This window comes from Sander lucioperca, chromosome 3 (genome assembly GCF_008315115.2).
Source record: "Sander lucioperca isolate FBNREF2018 chromosome 3, SLUC_FBN_1.2, whole genome shotgun sequence".
In the NCBI taxonomy this organism is placed as follows: Eukaryota; Metazoa; Chordata; class Actinopteri; order Perciformes; family Percidae; genus Sander; species Sander lucioperca.
Genome location: NC_050175.1, coordinates 10,227,481 through 10,250,101, shown reverse-complemented (window position 1 = coordinate 10,250,101; position 22,621 = coordinate 10,227,481). Strand labels below are relative to the sequence as shown.

The 22,621-nt window shown below is 41.5% G+C and overlaps 2 protein-coding genes and 1 long non-coding RNA gene across 4 annotated transcripts in view; 1 reads left to right on the top strand and 2 right to left on the bottom strand.

Moving 5' to 3' along the window:
• Positions 1-18,930, bottom strand: part of adcy7 (adenylate cyclase 7) — a 71,076-nt gene extending 52,146 nt beyond the window's left edge. Inside the window, exon 1 of one of the 2 annotated variants that reach the window (XM_031281566.2) lies at positions 18,809-18,930. The gene's annotated coding sequence lies outside the window, so the exon portion shown is untranslated. Of the gene's footprint in view, positions 1-17,822; positions 17,844-18,808 lie in introns of those variants that run through there. The other variant, XM_035999272.1, reaches the window with a different exon arrangement.
• LOC116037621 overlaps positions 6,446-22,621 on the top strand; it is a 21,466-nt gene continuing 5,290 nt past the window's right edge. Inside the window, exons 1-2 of the long non-coding RNA XR_004101904.1 lie at positions 6,446-6,591; positions 11,471-11,473. This is a non-coding gene — a long non-coding RNA (uncharacterized LOC116037621). The remainder of the gene's footprint in view (positions 6,592-11,470; positions 11,474-22,621) is intronic.
• tent4b (terminal nucleotidyltransferase 4B) overlaps positions 21,356-22,621 on the bottom strand; it is a 25,379-nt gene continuing 24,113 nt past the window's right edge. The window contains exons 10-12 of the mRNA XM_031281572.2: positions 22,354-22,562; positions 22,018-22,164; positions 21,356-21,530 (exon numbers count right to left, since the gene is read on the bottom strand). Of these exons, the coding sequence (XP_031137432.1) occupies positions 21,372-21,530; positions 22,018-22,164; positions 22,354-22,562 (515 nt within the window). The 3' untranslated portion in view covers positions 21,356-21,371. The remainder of the gene's footprint in view (positions 21,531-22,017; positions 22,165-22,353; positions 22,563-22,621) is intronic.

The window sequence follows — 22,621 nt, the reverse complement described above, 5'->3', positions numbered from 1 at the left end:
CACACTAGCCTACAGTGCTCATGAGAGAGGCCCTTTGATGCTAGAGAAGCAAGGATTAAGTTTTCCCCACATGCAATTGCCAGGAATTAGAGGGAAACGTATTTCATGATGGTCGACTCGTCCTCATTAAATACATTCTTTGTTATCTTTGGGAAGCACCGACAATGGAGGCCCCACCAGGAATGGGCAACACTGCAAGCTGTAGGAAAATCCCTGTAGTGCTGTAATAGTTTGACCTGCAAACCAATTCTTCTGTGTGTGTGTGTGTGTGTGTGTGTGTGTGTGTGTGTGTGTGTGTGTGTGTGTGTGTATGTTTGCGACACACCATATAACCACCACACCCTTTTTCTGTCAGCTTTCATGACTGACCTGCAACCCTATAACAAAAACACATGAATGAGATGTCTCCTCTATTTCTGTGATTGTGACTAGTTCTCGTGAGGGAATAAGGTACTGAAATAAAACAAAAATTGGACATACAAATTTCACTGTGAACTCACTAAGGCTAATAGCTGAATCTTTAACAGTAAAGTTTTACTCATGGGTGTAGCTGATTTTTTTTTTTTTTTAATAAGATATCTTTTAGGGCTTTTTCCTTTATTAGAACAGCTGAAGGCCCCAGTGTGTAGATAGACAGACAGACAGACAGACAGACAGATAGATAGATAGATAGATGACTTAATTAATCCCAAACTGGGAATTTACTGTGTAATCGTAGCTGATTTACTCATAGTAAACATATGGAGTAAGTTGACTAATCATACAATAACATGATTTTAAGTGCAGTGGAACTTTCGAACTTTCTGACATAAATCTCTTTCAAAACCATTGTGTGTATACATACAATGTCTGTAGATACAGTATATTTTAGAGTCTCAATATTAGATCATGAATGTTTGTACAACAGGGTGAGGTCTTCATCATCAAATGTAAATTAAGGTCAACAGGGCCTTGACAGCAGTGATCTACACTTCACATTGACAATGGAATTACATAATATCTATTACACAATACCAAGGACAAATGGGAGGTTGGGTGGGTGTGTGTGTGTGTGTGTGTGTGTGTGTGTGTGTACTGTATAGTTGTAGTTTTTTTCATGGCATACTCCAGACTATGATGGCAATGTATGTCTTATGTCTAGAAACCATTTAATCAAAAGAAATTTGGCATGTGCAACGTTACCTAAATTATATTCCGTCCGCTGTTTATGTCAACTGACTACTCAAGGTATAATCAGCTTTCAGATTAAAAGTTGACTCAAACATTAACAACACAAAAAGTGACTTTACTTTTTTTTTTCCTTTTTCTTTTTTTGCAGTCTTATTGTTTGTAGTTTTATCAGTCCTTTTGTCTGTTGGCTCGATGAAATATATCCCTATTTAATCAGTGTTTCAAAATGTCTGTCTTTGTCAATCAACGGAGGATTCCTGGTAACATTCCTACAGTCTTATGGAAATTATACCACAGTATGTTTATATGTTTGTGTTATAATTCTGCATTACTCCAAGGTGGCCAAGAAATAAAGTACTACTTACTTAAGAAGCAGTCTATATAGTACTGTGGACCACAGTTTGTGGTCCACAGTACTATATAGGATACAGATAAGACCACCAAATCCCACACAGCTTTTACTGGAACACAAAACAGCAATTATTATACTGGCTGATTTGATGTTCCAATACAGTGGTGCATTAGTACGACATTAGACTAAAGCTTTTAGATTGAGGGGATTAAAATTCCCTGGGTGATTCCATGTGCAGACTGATACTTCATCCTCAGCAATATTTAATTCTTGTTTTAGGATATTTCAAATGATGTGGCTATAATAGCATTCCAACTCCTTGCTGCATATCATGCTCTCATCTCTTCCTGCAGTCTTCAAGGTCTCCGACAGAAGCAAACAGAGTGACAAAATATTATGTAAATAAAAGCTGGCCTGAGTTCAAAACAGGATTTTAATGTCTGCCTCTTGCAAGGTCACTTTTATGTCACCTTTTAGCAAAAGCAGCACATTCCATTTACATCCCCCAGAATATTTAGATGAAAAAGATTCATACTTGAGATTCTGATTTTTAAATGAAAATGTGCAATGCTCAAATTACCACATTACAGAAATGCGTATGACTATGCAGGTTTGCATTTGAGCAGCATATACTGGGAGCATATTACTGTAGGAAAAGGTAGGAGCCACAGCCATGGTGCATGTACAGAAGGTTCAGTGTCTTGATAAAGTGTGTCACTTTTTTCCACGCCGTCTTGTTTTCTTTACTCCAGCTGTTGCAGACATTTGCAAAGCTCCAAATGTGACGGCTTACCGGGGTAACATCCTAATAGACAAGAGCACTCTTACAAACTGCTTTTAACATTGTACAGCAATTGTTCATGCAATGCTTGTGGGTGGGAAGCCAGGAAGGATGCACTAGCACACTGTTAGTCAAAGCATCTGTGTGCAGAGGAGGGAGGGGGGGATCTAGAGGGAGTAGTATGAACCTCTGCACAAGTAACTGGTTTAATCCACAAAAAACAATACTTTCATTTGAATCTGGGAAAATGGCAAAAAATGATATTTGCAACCGTATTTATGCCCTTGCTTGACTATAAGAATGGCAATCTGTATTGTATAATGTAAACTAATTATACAGTGCTGTCTGCTATGGTACTCTGAGCTTAGAGAATACATTTAAAGCCCCAATCCATTATTAGTCTTCTTTGTCCATGCATAGACATACAGGAGGTGGGCACATCAACATCGGCACCCAAAAAATCCAATAGAACAGCCCTTAAATTGCATTAACATTGTAAGGGGTCCAAGAGCTCCGAGGTGTCCAAAAAACAGAAACTTGACCACCAAAAATGCTACCAATGGGTTTCAACACAAACATATTACAGTTTAAAAGATATGAGAATGATAATGTAGTGGATTCATTTGGCTTCAAGTATCTACTTCTTCAGTGCAGACTCTGGGTGACATTGGGTGTGCAGGCAGGGAGGAGTCGGCTTGTCTGCGTAGGCCAACAGCTGCCTGGCTCTGGCTCAGACATAGAGGACCAGTGAGTGTTGTCAAACACAACCTGTCCACACACCCTCACGCACACTTACATACACTACAGCATCCAGCCAGAGCCAAACCAACACGGTTCAGGCACAGGTCTGGGTGGCAGCCAACAGTGCTATTACAAGAGGGGTGAGGTGACAAGACGTTCAGTGACAATCTCCCATCCCTCAAAAAACGACTGATAAGTTGACCTGGAGCCGAGCACTTAAACCCTAAGTGCCCCAGCAGCGTTGCTCAGAGGCAATCAGTATAAAACTTGGGTTATCTCCCACGCCACCCGCCAGGCCGTGGCATGATCTTCTGCCCCCCTCTCCTGCTGATCAGGGCACCCGCACTCGGACGTCGTGTCCGGGCTGCGCTCGTGTGTGGAACGGGCCGTGTCATAGTTCGTGTTATCAGTTGTGTTCCTCGCGTTCGCGGTTTATTTTTGTTGGATGTGCGGATTGGCCGCCGAAGAGAGGGCTGGATTGCCTCCATCCCCCCTCAGGTGGTTAGCCTCCTGCCTCTATCTAACCCGCTTGGATCCGGCCGTCCTTTCCCACCTGTGCTGCGCCCGCCGCTTTTTTCTTCTCTCCGTCTTCCCCCCCGCTCTTGCCCTGCCACCCCCGCGCAACACCTCGGATCACGCACCCCGAGAACTTAGCAACCTGTTGCCTCGGGATTTGGTTTTCTTCCCTCCCAGGTCCACCTCTATGCTCCCAGCCCAGTCTGCTTTTCAGCTCTTTTTTTTGCTTGCTTCGGTACGTCCCCTTACCACCAGTCTGATTTACGTCCTGCGGCGGCCAACCAGATGGTTGAAATTTCGAGCGTGGAGGAGTCAACTGTCTTTCACTGAGCGCTTGAACCCACACAGTTTTTGCACGCCACCCCACCCGCACCGGCGTGAGGCGTTGGACGGACGCGGCAAGGTGTACAAATTGATACCGCCCGCCCGCCCACCGGCGCCCGTGTGCCAAAAGAATCCCCGTGTCCGTGAGGTCGCACCAGGGTGGGGGAGGACGCGGAAAGTGTGTGAACTGAGACTCCTGCCTGTCGGTCAACGGTTAATGATCGGTTATTTAATTTTATTGTGTTTTCTTTTGGAAGGCTGGCTGCCAAAAATCGCCACTTACTAGCTAATTAATTAGCCTGAGTTAAACGCTAGCTATCAGTAAACAGAAGGTCGCGGCTGGTGTCTGGTGTGTGCGCCAGTGTTTGTGTGTCAGCCCGCCCCCGCATTTGGCGACTGGCGAGTGTTAATTTCGGACTCTGCACACGCGGTAGAATGTTTTTAAGGCGATAGTAGGTCTACCAAGAGAAATAAATTATCTAAATTATCGTCACAGGAAAACTACGTCGGTAACGGCTTCAGAATTTCAATGTCGATACATTTTCGATTAATTGTCCAGCCCTAGTAAAATATTATTAACAGTTTTAATTTGTACTTGAACTTAACATTTAAAAACCCAACTGCCTTACAACAAAGTTGATCGAATGACTCCCTGGTGTAAATGTGGTGAATTGCGTGAATAGCTGTGCTTAGAAAAATAACACGTGTAACAGGGAAAAGAAATGCTGACTGTATTGTGCTAGAAGCGTTGCATGGAACGGCACATTCTCCTAAGCCTTCAATTACAGCTGTGCAGCAGCAGAGAGGTCAGACGGTGGGAGTGACGCAGAAGGAGCACAGAAGGATCTCATTACCTCAAATGCCTCCTGGGAGCTATGGATGACTGGAGTGGATGGAGCCAAAGGATTTAAATAATAGCATCCTTGTGTCACTTTACTGAGTGTCTTCATTAGCACTCTTACTATTTATGTTCCTGTACTGCCTTTTCATACAACTGACCAACCAACTTGGCTTAACTAAGTTGAGCCTCTTTACTCCACCTCATGGCAATCAATGGAACCCTACTCTTCGTGACTCTAAATGGAGGCCTTGTCTGTGGCAGCCTTACAGTATGGGGCACGGCTAGAGTTGCACGTTTTGTCAAAGCCACCCCCCTATGTTTTGCCACTGCAAGCCAAGGAATGTGCAGGAAAGCATCACTGTTGAAGAGCCACACAGTTAGGAATGTCTGCAAGCAGCAGCACCCTTCCTGGGGTTTCTGCGGCTGAGTGGGAAGAAGAGTTTTTTTGGCTAAGTTGGATAAAGGCAAGGTTACTCCCACTTGATTTCTCAAAGAAACTGGCTTGAGATGCAGCCCCTGCAGCTCCTCCCAAATATGTGCTCTCACTTTGTGCTGCATATAGACAAAGTCATCCATGTGTGAAGAAGTCATCCTATGTGCTGAGAGTATGACCACGACCAGAACTAAAGAGCACGACTTTGTCGGTATATCCAACAGGGGCAATGTATACTTTTTTTTTTCACTCCAAAAAGAGCTAGCAAATGCTAGTTTTCATAGCTTGTGAACGGAGAGATAACACTCCCTTAAAACAATGCTCACTGAAACTAAAGCTTTGACAGGGCATCACATTTCAGTTCTTTTTATGTGTCAAGATGCAGATTCTTAGTCCTGTACTTTTGTTATTGTCAACAAATAAAAAAATGAAAATACTAAAACCAGTTTGCTCTCATTTGTTCCTACTGAAGACATCAATGTTAAATAACAGGTCACAAACATAGTTTTCTTTCAAAAAAAGGCTTAACAATTTCCTAAAACAGCCTGGCACTGTAGTTTTGGAACGTGAGTACAGTGAGTAAAACTACCTCTGCAGTGCCTGAACAGTGTATTGACTCAAAATAAACTACAGTGTGCATTTTCATTGTAATGAAGGAAAATGTCACCCAGTGCAAGCATGTCATCATTGATATGTTAGCTAGTTTTTGGACAACACTGGAGGTCTATGACAGACAGGAATAAGCTACAGGCGGCTATGGATACAGACAATATTTAGGCTAATACTTTTCATTTGGATTGTTGATAAGAAAAATATAGAATATCACCCTTTACTCACCCATGTAAATTACAACCACTCCCAATAGAACTATGTTACTCAAATTCAGCAACCGAGAAATCCAAGGAAAAGGCATAACTGTAAGCTTTTGGACAGACTGGTTTTCAAGTGATCGCTGTCTACCTGCCTTTTACCAAAGACTTTACTTGAAACTGTTTAAAGACGCATCTTTGGGTATCCTACACAGTCAGCTTGGGAGACACTGGTAGGGTTGTGCCGATGGGCGATATCATCGCATCACGATGGAGAGCCACCATCGTGATGCCACGCGCCCCATCCTGTCAGACACACAATAATCCTAGTTGCGGCCGCTGGACGGGAAATTGACAAGTGCGTCGGTCTTAAACTAGCAAAGACACTTGCGTCGGGCTTTGCGCTGTGCTGCACAGGATGCAAGATGGGCCCCTTAGGTGGAAGCTACTTTTTCCCCCTCTATCTGCTCTACTCGCTCTACCTGCTAGTAACGTTGGACACAGCGTTCTCGAGCGAGAGAGAAAAAAGCGTTAATGTGGAACGCTATCCCACTTTCCTTTCTCCCCTCATTGGACTAAGTTTGTCGACACTACTGTGTGCGTGCATCAATAAGTAAGTCTGATGTCCTGTAGGTACGGGACGGCTAATTCACAAGGGTGCTATTTTATGTGTGAGCTAATATTGCGCATCTGTTCACGTGCGCTGCAAGAGTTATGTTTCTGTTCACTGAATGCGTTATTCAGTGCAAACATAACCGAGAATGTAGTTTAATCTCAGTAATGATGGTATATTAGGTTATTACTGTCGCTCTGTTAAAGGCAAACGTCCCACTGTACTGTCGTTACGCAGATCACGGACATCTGATTGACTTTACTGCACCGTAGTTCGCTAAGTGAAAGTAGGTCAAGTTGTAACCCCCCCCCCGACGACATCATCGTCCATCGCCATGTTTTACTGTGAGCATCGTCAACTGCCAATTTAGAGGACATTGCCCAACCCTAGACACTGGGTTTTCCTAATTCACTTAAATCACCAACATCATTGTTCATAACCTTCCAAATCATCACTGCCTACCTTGTATTGAGACACACACACACACACACACGCACACACACACTTCATCTGAAAGAGGAACACCGAGAGCTTTTTGTTCAATAGGCTATACTGTCAGCACAGCAGAGCTGTTAGAAATAATTGAACTAAATTACATTTGCTACACTGTGCAGAGTAGCTGATTTTTACTTTTGATGCGTTCGGGATAAATGTCCCCTAAAAAAAAAAACTTATATTGTAAAATGTAGCATGTCTAAGCACAGAGGTGTATGTGTCTGACTGTCAATTAATCTAGAGCAGATTGCACCATGTTTCAAGACAGGAAGTTTCAGAATAGTGAATGCAATTTTACACCTCCCACTCTTTTTGCACCCTTCACCTTTCTACTTTCCTTTCGGTTTCTGTCGTCATTTCTCCACATCAGGAATGCATTTCTACAGAGCTCTAACAAACAAGCTCACAAGTTTTCAATGCTTCAAGAGCTCTCTTTTGTGAAGGGCACCCTGTGACATACAGTCGACCGCACACCATATCACTTCCTTAGCGACTGTGACTCATTTCCCTAACAACTCAGCAAGGACAGCTTCATAAAAAGGGAACCTGCAGCCACTGCACAATTAGTCACAGATGGATGCTGTTATGAAAGCAACCACTGACTTTAAGCTATGTCAGGGCAAACAGTGATCTACTGTAGGTAGGATAGATAAGCACAGATGCAGATAAGAACCAAATATTTATAATTGAATGAAGGGCCCATGGTTTACGCCCTTATAAAAGGAGTATGTGTCCCTTAAAAGCTGTAAAACTGAAATCCTCTTCTATTATATTGACAAATGAAGGGATGTAGCCTCAATACAAAACACAAACCATTTCTGCTGAGCAAAATTGGGTTATTGTATAATTCTTGTATTAACTGGAAGACAGGATAACATTACAGGATTGGCTAGCTAACCATCATTTATTATTAATGAAATTATATCCTTTTAACTATGCGACATCTGAGCCTAAAGCTTTGGGTCTCTCCACTGGACCACTGCATCCAAATGGTGATAGCAGAAGCCCCTGTGACAGCCTCACAAAGGATGCAGTGTGTGTGTGTGTGTGTGTGTGTGTGTGTGTGTGTGTGTGTGTGTGTGTGTGTTGGAACGGAAACCAGATCTTTTAAAGGCAGTCGTTGCCATAGCAAGGTCAAAAGGGTGCCTCAGCCAAATTCGGAAGTGAATCATTTTGTTATCATTTCATTAAATGAAATGATTACCATTAAACATACAAATACAATTCTACTTGTGAATGTCACTCACACCACTGTTATTTCCCTGTAATGATGTGGGGAGGTCTACACTTCAATGCTAATTCTACAAAAACAAGAGGACTATACAGGGCGCCAGACCGCACCCAACCATTCAATTAAAATGTGACTGTGAACTAAAATAAAACAGCAGCAACATTGTAGTTTCTGTATTTATCCCCAAAGCATTATCAGTAAAACGGAAATGTGAAAAATTGCATTGCAGGTCGATTTAAGGTGTGCGCCCCTAACATTTTCTGCCTGTGCCCCTACATTGTTTTAGTTGGGGGCCACAGTGCTCCTAATAAATAAATCATGACATGACTAGAGCTGGGCGATATGGAGAAAATCAGATATCACGATATTCTTGACCAAATACCTCGATATCGATATTGTTGCGATATTCCAGGGTTGACAATTGGTGCTTCAACAAAATATCTTCACACTTAGATTTCAGATAAATAATCATCGGTAATGTGGACATAATGTCTAAGTGGGGAAAAGGCAAATAATAGAACAGCTAGAACAGTCTGGTAAGTTCAGAAAAGTACATCACTTTACTGTAATGCAGCCTTTAAAACCAGTAAACGACAACACTTTTGCCATATTACGATATCACGATATCCAAAATCTAAGACGATATCTAGTCTCATACCACGATATCGATATAATATCTATATATTGCCCAGCCTTAGACATGACATTGTTTGATCTACTATCACCCCTACCACAGTACCAAATTCTCATCAACCAGGATGATACTGTGCTAGATTCATGTTTTTTTTTTTCCATATTGTGGATGCAGTATAAATGGTGCAACAGGTTAACCAGTGATCCATCAATGGTATATAGGCTAGGTGATGTCAGTAAGTCGTTGGTAAATCCAGTAGCCCATGAATGATGAATGGCACAGTCGCTTTGCCAGTTCGTAATTTGGTCCTAAACAACTAAGTCTCTTGTCGTTCCTTGAATTTGTCTGCCGATTTCGACGCTTGACCCTTACCGACAGAAGTTCCTGAATCTCGTTGTTTCTCCAGTTTGGTCTGGCTCACCGGATGTACATTGTTGGGACTGCCATCCAGCCTCAATCTAGTTGCATATCCCCCTTTTATCTTAGGGTCTCCACTAAGTATTCATTTGATAGGTCATCTATTAGCGAGCCAATCTGGGCTTTTCACTCATTAACCAGCAGAGCACAATGAGTGGCTTGTTGAAGCAGCAAAGTGCCGCAAGCCTCCCTGTGACATGCAAACACTACACATTTCTGAAAGAGTGAATGCACATACTCGTACAATACCGGTCACAAAACAACCTCCACCAAGTGCTGACCTCTGTGTACCAACTAAATAATTACTTAGTATTATTAATATATCTTCAAAAATTGACACTCACCAAAAAATCCATCAAAAAATCTTAAGCCTGAGAGCGGTTTACCTGCTGTACTGCAAATTCCTCTTTTCATTTAGTGTCCTCAGTTACTAATGTCTTTCACAGGTAAGCTGTTTTTTTTCAGTTCCAAAGTGAGTTCTGCAAACTCTGTCTCAATGGCACTTCTCCAGATGGGAAGCTCTCATAAGCATTACATAATGTCCTTGAACCACAGCAAGCACAAAAAAAACACTGAAATTGAAATGGGGAATAAAGAGAGCGAGCAAGACACCCACACATCTGCAACATCCACACTTAAACGAACATTCACAAGAGGCATGCATCGGCCGATACTTGCCGCAGGGTATTTTAACGTCGACACAGCATTCAATCTAAAAGTAAGCCAGACAAGGTTATCTCACATGTATCCATGTGGCTCAAAGCATTGTGCGGCCAACACTTACCCAGTGCATTATGGGCATATTATGCAAGATTTAGGGGTCTGAATGTATGATTGATTGTATCTTTGGTTATAAATGAATGGTTCAATAAGATTGTGTGCTTAGATTGAAATACATGTTCTCACCAAACTGGTAAAGATAGATTGTAATTAGTATTTTCACAAAGGGGCTGTGGGCGGTAAAGATGCTCAGGAAATGGAACAATTTAACAGACAACAGGGTGAAGAGGCATTTCTCTAATGGCACTCCAAAGCATCCCATCTCTGTGGCACTGATCCTCTTCACACAGCAGAAGTAAAAGAGGGCATGGCCTGTTAGGGCCCCTCAATTGCTTTCCCGAGCAAGATACATTAGCAGTCTTGAAAAAGTGTGACTGAAAATTAGAGGTCAGATGGTGTCAAAAGAATATAGGATGTAAATACAATACATAATTAATATCCAAGGTATGTATACACACAGGGTGTTATAGTGCTACCATTTTGTAGCATGAAAAAGCCACCTAAAAAGATGAGTGAGAACATTTTAGTTATAATACAAGTCTTTTCTCTCTCTCTCTCTCTCTCTCTCTCTCTCTCTCTCTCTCTCTCTCTCTCTCTCTCTCTCTCTCTCTCTCTCTCTCTCTCTCTCTCTCTCTCTCTCTCTCATAACAACCTCATCCACATTGTCGAAATCATTTAAATATTGAGCTACCACAGCACTGACAATCTTTTAGATAACAGGAGCCTATCATTTCTGTAGCCATACTCCGAAACAACAGACTCCCAGAACGCCTTTTTCCCCGACTCGTGTTCCACTCTCCACACCGCCGTATTCTGACAAAAAGTCACCTTGTCAAATCGATAATGTTGTCAGACAATTTTAATAACAATCTCAGCCTGTCAGTAGCAAAGTAAAAACACTTTTAATGGACAACAATCAAGGTTACATTGCAGCTCGGTTTGTGCCGTCCAGTCACTGAGATCTTGCTCAATACTGGACCAATTTCAAAGAGTTTTGGTCACATCAGTCTTTGACACAACTGCATGGGGAAAAAAATGGGGTCCAGGTTGAAAAAACCCGAAATTACCCTTTAAGGAATATTGCCAGAGCAAGACCCAGGCAGACACAGAAACGTTTAGGGCCTGCCACGGTAACATTTCTGCCGCCATGGTATCAGAAATAGGGCAGATGCACAACAGGGTTTCCCCTATGTACACTCGCTCCTTCATCCGTTTATGAAAAGTCATAAAGTCGTAATTACACGACTCTGCAGAGCTGTCTGCTCTACTGAACTCAAGCGAACTGTCACCCGCTCTCTCTCCCCTTTAGGGTGAGCAACTGGAACAGTGACAGGACGTCATCACTTGCGAAGTCATGGCAACCAAATAAACAACAGGGCGAGTACTACTTGTCACTCAATCTTAGGCAAAGTGACAAACAGCGACGAAAGCCGCGACATGAAATCCGCACTCACGCGGGTCCAGTGAAATATGACAGCTACAGTGTATTGGAAAATGGCATTGTGGACACTGAAGTTGATGAATTTACAGTTTATCAGACCCCAGATGAGACAAGAAGCTAACGTTAGCGAACGCTGTGGTCCCTCTGCCTCCGACTCCCCGCTGCAGGAGACGCTGTATTCCTCCGACACGCTGTATTAATGTTACCGTTTTAAAACAGCTTTCGTTAGTGGGGGTGCATACCACTCAAAACCAACATGAAAAACGTAGTAATGTTCACTCAGCGTTTTGTTTTGTTGTTAAACTGTGTGTAAAATGAGCGGTGACGTTAAATCACCCTACAGTACCGTCTATTTGCTGGATGGTTTCAAGGTAATGGTCGGTAGCCGGTACTTTTTGACGTTCAACACAACAATTTTTAAATGACTTCAAATTTTTTCCTTCAATTAATTTATTAAAAGCATTTGACATGTTTTAATTATGTAAAGACATGTTCAAGGAGTTCAGATAGAGCCTGGATCAGGGCCATATTCAGATCAATGTGTTATATGTCACTATTTCTGGTAGCCTACTGTACTTAAATGGCCAGTATGTACTTTATATCTTTATTCATTGAAGCCTCTATGTTTACAGGCTTGTGGTGATGCGCATTGTTTGGTACTGCCAATTTGTTTTGTTTTGTCATGGTTCACGTGTGCAATAAACATTACACTTCGTGAGAAAAAAAAATCGTGGCAGAGAATCGTGATATTAATTCTAAGCTAAAAAAAAGAATTCATATTATCGCGATTCATATTTTTCCGCGAATCGTGCAGGCCTAGTATCATGTGTCTAAGAAAGCTATTGATCCGCTACAGCTTACAGAACACAACAGCATGTATTTTGACAAAAACCAAACAGAGCCCAAAAACTTTACATTAGTTACCTGTCTGTCACAGAATTAACTTAAATCACTGGATGGCTTTGCCCCATCCTATATGTGCCTGCAAAGCGCAGTCGTGTGCATCACGCACAATGCAGCAAGCGGAAACAGTGGCATTTTTATGATGGCAGGCGTGCACAGCCAGGGCATGCATGAAAACACATGGGATAGAAAAGAGTGTTTTAGGAACTGGTACCAAACATGGCTCTCCTAATTCCTTTACACAAAACAGTTAAAACAGTGAGATTGAGTCTCCCGCAGATTGAATGACGTCAATGACAGGAACCTTTGAACTTTGAGTGACTTCAGAGAACCCGCTCCTACTAACGTCCTGCTGGTATTCCTTATTTTTCTACAGTGGGGGAAGCTTCCTACGATTTCACAGCACAATGAGGGAAATCCTGGGAGTGAGTGATGGAGAGAGACATCACCCAAGTAAAGGTCATCTCCACCCTACACCCTAGCCTCACACGCTGAGACCAGTAGGTAATGACATGAGGTTAGGCTCACTTTAAATAGATCAAACAAGCTTAAGCAGTGTAAAAACAATCCAGACTTTTTGGTGGAAATGAATCACTGACCGATGATCTGATGACTAATGTTTTTGCTCTGTTTTCATTCCTGTATTTACATTCTTGCCATGTTTAAACCTTTGACGTGGCATGCGTTGTCAAAAGTGCATTATAAATAGGCTACGTTGTGTCAGAAATAATCTTGAGGGGATGTTTAAAGCTAAATGTGGACCCGTGTCCACGGCATAGCAAAATGACTTTGTACAGGCGACATAATTCTTTTCTGTTAAGTTTGACGTCTCTTTTAATTTGCATTGAAAAAGCAGCACAGGGAAAGAGAAAGAGCATTTCTAACATGCATGGCAAAGGCTGTGCTGGGGAAGGATTAGTGCTGATCTCTGGCTGGAAGCACCAGAGTCTGAGTTAATGAGTCCGATTAGTCCCCAGTGAGTGTTCAGGGATTAGCACACTGTCCACCAAAAGGATCCTCTCTCATTTCAAGCCTGAGGAGGAGAGAGAGCAGAGAGCCTGCTCGAAAGTGGATGAGAGAAAGTGAGAATGAAAGATGAGAGACAAAGAGAGAGACGACGGGAGAGAGCGCAGAAAAATGGGTGAAATAATCAGCTTTATGAGAGGCTAGGGGCATTTGGAAAACATCATAATGTCTAATGACAACAGAAAATGCCTATTATGGGAGCAATTCTGCCTCTCTTCAGAGTATGCTTAGAGAAGACAGAGCTGGATGGCATTTCTCTACTGAAACAGAGTTTTCAGCAGTAGAGAGGTTTAGAGGGTTTATTCTGGCACACATCCTTCTCCAACCCTCTGAAGTATACATTCGTGATCATCTGTCACAAAGTAGTTTTTAGAAAATAATGCTGTTTGGGAGGTGGGTGGGGAACAGAACAGAGCAGATAGTAGGCTAATAGGCTGCAAAATATATCGGGTTTTTTTTTATCGTCATCGCGATATCAACTGTCGCAATATACATATCGTGAAAGACACTCCGAGGTTTTTTTGTGTCAGTTAAAAGACAATATCAGCAGAGAACTACACTTTAAAATGGAACTCTCACTTTTTGTTAGTGGTGCCTTTTATATTCAATTCAGTTCAATTTGTTTAATAAACGAATGTTGGAAATCGTTTCCTTTTCATTCATTTTAAATTCAACAAGCAAATTGTTGCACTTAAGCAGAATCCTGAAAGCTGCAGAAAGGCACAACTGAGTTCACTCTAATATTTGTTTATTTATCGCAAGTAATATCGCTATCGCCATATTCTGCAACGTTTCCGCATATCACAAAAGTTCCTCATATCGCGCAGCCCTAGCAGATAGTTAGCTGCAGAGCACAGAAGACACTGAAAGCAGTACGAGTGTGTGTGTGTGTGTGTGTGTGTGTCTGACAGACAGTGTCAACCCTACTTCTAAAAGAAAATCTGCAACAAGAAGTCACATACACATTTCCTGTGGAGGTTCCCCATAGTTCCTGTCAAGGCCACTGTCATTGTCAAGCACAGACCAAAACTATGTAGTGTATGCATGTGTTTGCAGATGTATGTATGCAATTGCTTTGGTAAGCCACACAACTCAGCAGCATGCTCTTTAGCACCAGTGATAATGTACAAATATAACAAATTTGACGACTAATTGGTTTGTTTTGTATAACTTTAACAAAACTAGGGAGGAGTCAAACTAAACAAACTCTCACTTTTTTTTGGGGGTTCAATAAAGAAAGGCACCTGCCAGCCAAGAACCATGGCCAAAGCCTGGTCAGATAATGATGCACCAAAGGATACAGACTGATGATAATGATGCCTAAAGCAATGCAGTTTAGTCCACAAAAGCCTAAATGATCCAATTAATTTTGTCCCAGGGGACACCAAATCCATCACCGTTTTTACTTTGGATGTAACATAACAGCGCAGGCAGCATGTAATCTGAAAAATTAAGGATTCTCTAAAAAAATAGATGCTCCATTTTGGACAACCCTTACTGATAGACCCTTGAAAGTTTTAAAACCTCACTTTGAGAACCGCTGCTTTACGCTTTCTACAATGTCAGCTGAGGCTGCATGACAGAGGAAAAAGAAACACACAACAACTCTACCACTGGTTATTAAGAGATTGGTCACAAAACAAACGATGAGGATAGCAGACTCCTGCGTCACTCTAAACAGTACAGATCTGTTCCAAGTTTGTCTTTTTGTGTGTGTGGGCGCACGTGTGTCTATGCTGCACAACACTCAAACAGACGGTCCCTGTCCAGATCCATCAAACTGGTAAATTAATCTAATAACATGCACAATCACAACAAGCTTCCCATCATTTCAGAATGAGATACATCGCAGCATCACAATGGATAATTGCACACCGATGGCAAATGCCAATGTACAGTATATGTCACAATCTAGATGGGAGCCTTTCTATGAAAGGGCCTAGGCCTTCCAGCCGCGCATTGAGCCACTGATCCATGACCAAGAATGCAATCCCAGCCCATCGTAGGGCCGCTCTGCAGTCTTATTATAACCACACAAATGAGCTCCATACCTCAAGGTCAATGCCCTGTTTGCTCTCTCACTTGATCTTTAACATTATGCATTTGTTTTCTTTTTTTCCTCAGAGAAATTTGTGGCAAACCAGTTATATTATAATCATTATTTAAGTGCATTTGACTTTAATATTTGCTGCTGGCTAGATAATGAAAGTGATGAAGCTCTGTCCTCGTCACAGAAAATCTGCTACTGGTGACCACATAAGCTATCTCCATTTACCATTTACAAAGGGATTAGTGATGTAATCATCCAAATGATGAACACACACACACACACAGATGGTGACACTATGGACACATTCATGAGGCTAAATGTATCTATGTGCGCTGCATTACAGTGGCAGGAAACATTGAGTATCTAAGCCCAGGGTTTGCACATTTTTTCATTCTTCTATTCTTTGCAAATATGAAACAAGGTATTTAGTTTACAGTGCAAACAACAATAGCTATTCAGCTAGAGCAACCAGCTTTAATCAGCAAATCTACATTTTCTAGTCAAGAAACACAGTGCCATATGATATTTAAAGACATTTGTACTGTATAGCTACGCAATCTCTTGTTGCCACTAAGAGAAACCTCAAGACTTCCTTTCATCCCATGTTTAAACTACATGATGAGATCAGGAAAAGGCCACTTTACAACTTGTTCAGGAAATGTTACAGCCAAAGGAATTTAATGGAAGAATTATGGCTGGTGTTTAAACGGGAAGTGAAATACCCACATTGATTGAACTAGCTTATTATTTACATATTATCCCCCAGAGTATTTGTAATACATTAGAGCTGAAACGATTAGTCAAGTAATCAGTCGATTATTAAAATTAATCAGCAACTATGTTCATAATCTAGGCTATTAAAGAAGACATAATCATGAAAAAACTAACTTTTTCAGTGCTTGTGCACATACATTTGGGTATCTGGAGTGCCTTTCAACTCCCAAATGGGAAATAAGACAACCCAGTCAGTTTCTAGTGGGCTGCCTAGATCAGAAAACGTGGGATTCAACGAGCCATTCTGATTTTGCTACGCTTTCTATGGCTCATAGAATATGCAGCCCCACCCATCGAAGCATCTCCATCCACAGCTTGAGAACTACCTTTACAAAAGGTGCACCATAATTATCTTGCAAGCCAATCAGAGCAGACTTGGCTTTCTTAAAGAGACAGGCACTAAAACAGATTCAAACAGAGGGGTGAGTGCAGGTACATTCAGACAGACAGTATGAGAAAAAGGTTTTTTTGAACATTAAAGCATGTAAACAAGTCCATAATGTAAATGTATCTTTGAGCTAGACATAAAACTATGGCTCTCAACATCCACTGTGGTGTACCAGAATAAATAAACAGTAAATCAACCAATTCGGGACTGTTTCTTCAATAGACAGTAGTTCCAATGAAATCTGATGACAATGAGGTCTCTGGGTTATACAGAGTAAGTATTCAGTGCTGTGAACTCTTAACAAAATTCGATTCAACCTTGTTTTATTGGGGGAATGACACACTAATGTCATACTGTGTATGATTGCTTTAACTCCACTTGTTTAACATTAAAGCTGGATGTGAAGTAATGACTGAAGGAAAGAGCAGTGACGTACCAGCTGGAGTAAAACAATCCTTAATAGTCCTATTCTATGTCATTTCTATTGTTCAAAATGTTTTCTTGTTTTATGTGGTAGTTTTTACAAGAGACCAACATCCCTTGTGACTGAAATGAGAGGGTACAGAGCATAGACTGTAAAACCTAGTTAGCTACAGACACAGACTGGGGCGCTAGTCCTGCTGAGCCAATGAGCATAACGTTCCAGGAAGAGATATGAAGAGATAAACTCTTTCAAGATATTGGGTGCTTTGCATACTTGTAAAAAAAATTTTTTAAAAATACATTTCCTGTCCTGGTGGTATTTTGGGGCCAGGCTTAGTTGAAAGAACACCAAGTTACTGACAAAAGACAACACAAATTGACTGGTAAGACATAGATTTCACTGCAGTGCCCCGAAAGAAATGATCAGAATTTTCAAGAAAATCTCAGAAAACCAATGTGGATGATACACTGAACACCAGCATTGTTTCACACATTATATTCTATATATATATATATATATATGCATTGTTTCACACATTATATTCTATATATATATTCTATAATCTCTCTTTTAATAATCAGACGTATTTGTGATGAATTCGTGATATAGCCTAACGTTACACAGGTTACTGAAAAAACCAGGACAGGATCATTAGAAGGGAAATAACAAATGTACTGACTGATTTCAGCTCATTTTGGATACCTGCCTATGGTGCTCCACTGACTGCTCATGGCTGAGGCACTTATCTATAATACATATCAATAATACTTAACGAACAACTCCTCGTCAAATGTACGGTGAGATAGCACCAGGCTACGTTAGAAGAAGCCAAACGTGCAGCTGACAAGACCGAGTGTGAAGGAGAAAGCGAGCTATGATGAGAGAGGGATTAAGATGTGTTGTCACACAGACGACGAGCGATTTATGGTCATAATAGGTTATGGATTTAAAAGTTACCGTCCCTTAAAATCATATAAGTTTGGTTTAAATTGCAGGCAAGTAATTGCACTGCTTTTGGTTCACTTTTTTTGGCAAGGAACATATAAAGATTTTCTTCAATTGACATGCTTGATTCTGTAGTGCACTTGGAAGCGAACCGAGACCCTCGTTTTCAAGCGGACTTAGAGTTTTGGTTATTTGGTCGGCACCAGAGTTTGAATGAGCTTTCACAGCACTCCAAACGGACCGGACTATCGGAGGAAACGCTCCAGGGTTCGGTTAAAACGGACCAAACGTAACTGCCCAGGTGTGAAAGCAACCAAGTTAAATAACGGTCAGCTCTATTCAAGTGAGAAAAAAAGGAAGAGCTCAAGGCTAGCTCAAGTAACCCGAAATGTACCAAACTCAAAATCAAGCATATGGATGAAAAGAGCAGCCAGGTGAAAACGCGGCACGAAAACCCAGAAAAGAAATGTCGACATTTTTAACTCCAAACTCTGAAAAACATGAACACCTTAGTATAACCTTCGACCCAAAATTGAAATCTCTTGACAGAAGTGAAAACTTCTTGGGCTAAGAAATCCGTCTTTCAACTGTTTTTGTTTTAGCGAAGCAACAATTAACCTTTCCCTTAAGCGGAGTGGTAACTGCCACATGGGTTTCAGGTTGCAAGCTTTCACTAGGAGCCGTTCTTTTCTATTAAACGAAGAAGTTGTAGTGACTTACCTGAAAGATTTAAGTTATGTCCCGCGGGAACATCTACATAGATGACCGGTAGGTAAAGGCTACGGGAGCGCGTGTACATGTCCCCGCCGCGCGCTGCTCCAAGTGACAATGCCCCTCCTCCTCCATCTCTCTCACGCGCCTACCAAACCTCTCTGACACACGTTTGTTTTTTTGTATCGCTACTTTTCATATCAGATAACATTGCATTTTGTGGATTTTCCATTGAACCACTAGCACTCGAGCAGAAAGTCACAACACGACTCGAAGGCAAAGCAAGAACTTGTCTCAACACGCGGTTTAATTGTACTGTTTTTTATTGCATGAATTGTAATAGCTGCAGAGAAACAACGTTTCAGATGAGTACAGTTGGGTTTGAAGCCTTCCTGCAGTGAAGACACATGGTCAGTGGACATTCAGATGGCACGGCTAACTTAATTCCTCCTTGTCCGTCTACCACAAAACCAGCGCTTAGGCTAAATACTGCATTTAAACCGCAACTGTAGCACGAAGGGATGGGGGGAATGGGGGGGGGGGGGGCAAGTAACCGTACTTTAAACGTTTTAACACCTAATATCATTGGCTCTAATTAGTGCATGTACTTATCAAATGTGCTTCGCTGTCTTAACACAGGAGATTAAACTCGCTCAGCAGTGAGCGTGGCATTCTGTGGCTGCAGTGGTCATTGTGGTGGAGTAATAATATATCATGAAAGGTGGTCGTTATTGCTGGCTACTTGTTTTGTTTTACTGTGGGTGGTTGTTGTCACATTTTGGAGAGCGACAATAAGAGGATTGTGGTGTGCTTTGGTTTGTAACTCCCTCTGGCAAGCACTCAGCTCAACAGGTTTTCTATGTGCAGCTGCTCATTCAGTTGAAATGTCAGAATATGATCAGCCAATCACAAACATAACGCAGAGATGAACCATCCAAATGCAGTATACAAGCCCACGCTCTGTGGATTCAGACTAAGAGCAATGCCTCCATCTACAGGTTAGTTGTTGTACTGCAATGACAGCGGGGAGTTGGGGTTGACACAATGAACAAGTATTTGTTGCTATGATAGTTTATAAAATAAAATAAAATTCAGCTCCCTTTTAAAGTAAGTAGACCAGCCACATAGACTTCTCACTGTAGGTCTAGTAAAATGGTCTCTCAAAGTAACTTGGTCACTCAACTGACACTGAAAAAAAAAAATAATAATAATAAAAGGTGGTAATTTGACTGTACCTGAATAAAACTGTTCCCACCCCACCCTCCCCACAACTTATCCTACTTCAAATATAGGACTCAAAGATATGGGCTCTAATGTTAATAATACATTTATCCATCTATGTTCATATAATTAATAAAAAAATAAATACATTTAACAAATACAAATGATTTTGCCATGGGTAAATTACTAAAGAAACATATTATCACCCACAGTTGTATTGTTAACACATTTTTTTTTTTTTCAAGTGTAGGATTTCTCGATAAAACCACTATCACCCCTTATTAATTTAAACCTGTAGTCTTATAGCCTCTACACTGATGTGGCTGTGCTATTGAGCTCTAGAGCTCTATAGGGTTGTATGTGAGCATTGGCTCACTACAGTAAAGGCTAAATGTTAACACTTTAGCACACTCACAGAGAGCAACCAGAAGTAAAAGTAGATGCTGATGATTTATGTTGGCAATGGGACCCAAACCAGCTCTTGGCTTTGGCCAAACAGCTGAGGGCACAAGATGTGCACGTTTACATGTCATCGATCGGTATATCTTGTATAGCTTGTAAAAAAAGTAATATGAAACATTTTCTTCTTGTATTTTTTTTTTTTTTTTGAGTTTTTTTTTTTTTTGCTTATGCCTTTTTTTTTGTACAAATCATTGTATAACCTGTTTAGACATAAAACAGATTAATCCAACAGAAAAATCAACCAACAAAAAAAATTCTCATGCATAAGTTATGTCCCACTCTTACTGATTGCATTTGTAAGTTACCATCTTAATAAAATCTGTGTAAATGTTTGTCTGTTTTTCAACATGACATTTTTGTACATTTTCAGCCATTTGCTTTTTTTCTTCTTTTTTTTTTTTTTTTTTTCGTTCATAAAAATGTTCATCCAATTTTCCAGCCAGCAGTTCCAGGTATTGCTCCAGAGTAGATTCCAGACACCCGACATGTCTATTCCTGTACAGCAGGAGGCGCAAGAGGCATGTTGTTGTAGGTGCTGGCTGTGGGGGAAGCAAAACCGCTCCGTAAAAGAAGCTATTGGGAAGCAAATGAGCATATATCCTTTGTGATTTCAGTTCAGGTCCAATAAATTAAACCCCATTTCCTATAACAATTCTTTTTTTGTCCTTTTTTTTTTTTTTTTTTTCTCCTGCTAGAAATTGTTGCTTTGTCACCCCGAAAGGCTCCACAGAGAGACAGATCCTGTAGATGCTTTTACACTTCTAAAAACCTCCCGAGGCCAGAGTCTGGCAGCAGAAGTGGGACAGGACAGTCAGTCAGTTGCAGACAAGGACGGGGAGGTGGGGAGGGGGGCGGGGTGGGGAGGGGGTGGTTGCAGTTGAGGTCACCCCTATCTGCAAAGGTCTTCTTGTGTGGAGTCTCGCACATTTTTCCTCTTCTTGCTGTTGCCCTGGTGGTGTGGCTTGTTGCTCTGATGACTTTTGGTGCTGCTGGAGGAGGAGCTCTGCTGCCCGTGGTGGCCGCCCTTATGAGAACGAGACAACCTGGCCTGGGGGAAAAGAAAAAAATAGGTAGTGCAGGACTTCCCTTGGGTATTCATTACAATATACTGTAGGCTGGTAATGGTGGAGAAATATAATAAAATTGGGTTACACTTTACTTCAAGGTATCTACATAAGAGTGACATGACACTGTCATGAACGTGTCATAAACATTATAAACAAGTCAAACGTTTATGAGATAACGCTTCTTTTAGTAAGTGTCATTCGGTTTTTGTCATGACAAGTTAGGGTTAGGGTTCGTGTGTCATGAAGATGCCTTCAAGTAATGTGTTCCCTAAAATTGTTTAATTTTATTGCTCTTTATCAAGCATACTTCACAAGAAAATGCCACAAAATGTGTTACGCTTTCAGAAATGAACTATTTGTACACACCGACTTTTATATCGTGCGTTTAGTGACACACATGTAACAGTACAGGTTTTCTGTGATGCATAATGTGTTGTATGTGTACGTATAAAGTAAAGTTGATCTTACCTTTCCTCCCTTGTTGCTTCCAGATGGAGTGCTGTTAGTGTGGCTCTGTGTTCGGTTGTTATTGACGACAACAGACTTTTCTCTGTGGGCGCTGGAGCCGCGGCCAGACTGCTGCTTGGCTGTCTTACACGGCGTGCCATCAGAGTCCTGGCGAAAACCAAAAAAAAGAGTAAATAGTATGTCAATAGCTTTTAGTCACCTTAGGTTTTACTAATGAAGTTTTAAGTGCTACAGATAAAGGCAATAGCACACAGTGTGTGTGTGTGTGTGTGTGTGTGTGTGTGTGTGCGTGTGTGTGCATGTGTGTGTGTGCGTGTGTGTGTGCGCAAGACTGACCGCATCGCTGGAGCTGGAGGTTGAGGACGTGGAAGAAGGCGACAGTGGAGAGGAGGAGGGAGAGGAGCGCAGTGAAGGGGATGGAGAGGAGGAGTTGGAGGAGGTTTTGCTGCGGGGAGCTGAAGGTAGAACTACTTCAGCGTCATCATCTGGAACGTTGTTGTTGCACTCATCAAGCTGCTGGGACTCAAACAGTTTGACGTCATTTCCTATGGAAACAGAGAAGGGAAAAATGTAGACACAAAGGTCAACTCAGCCCAAAGTTAAG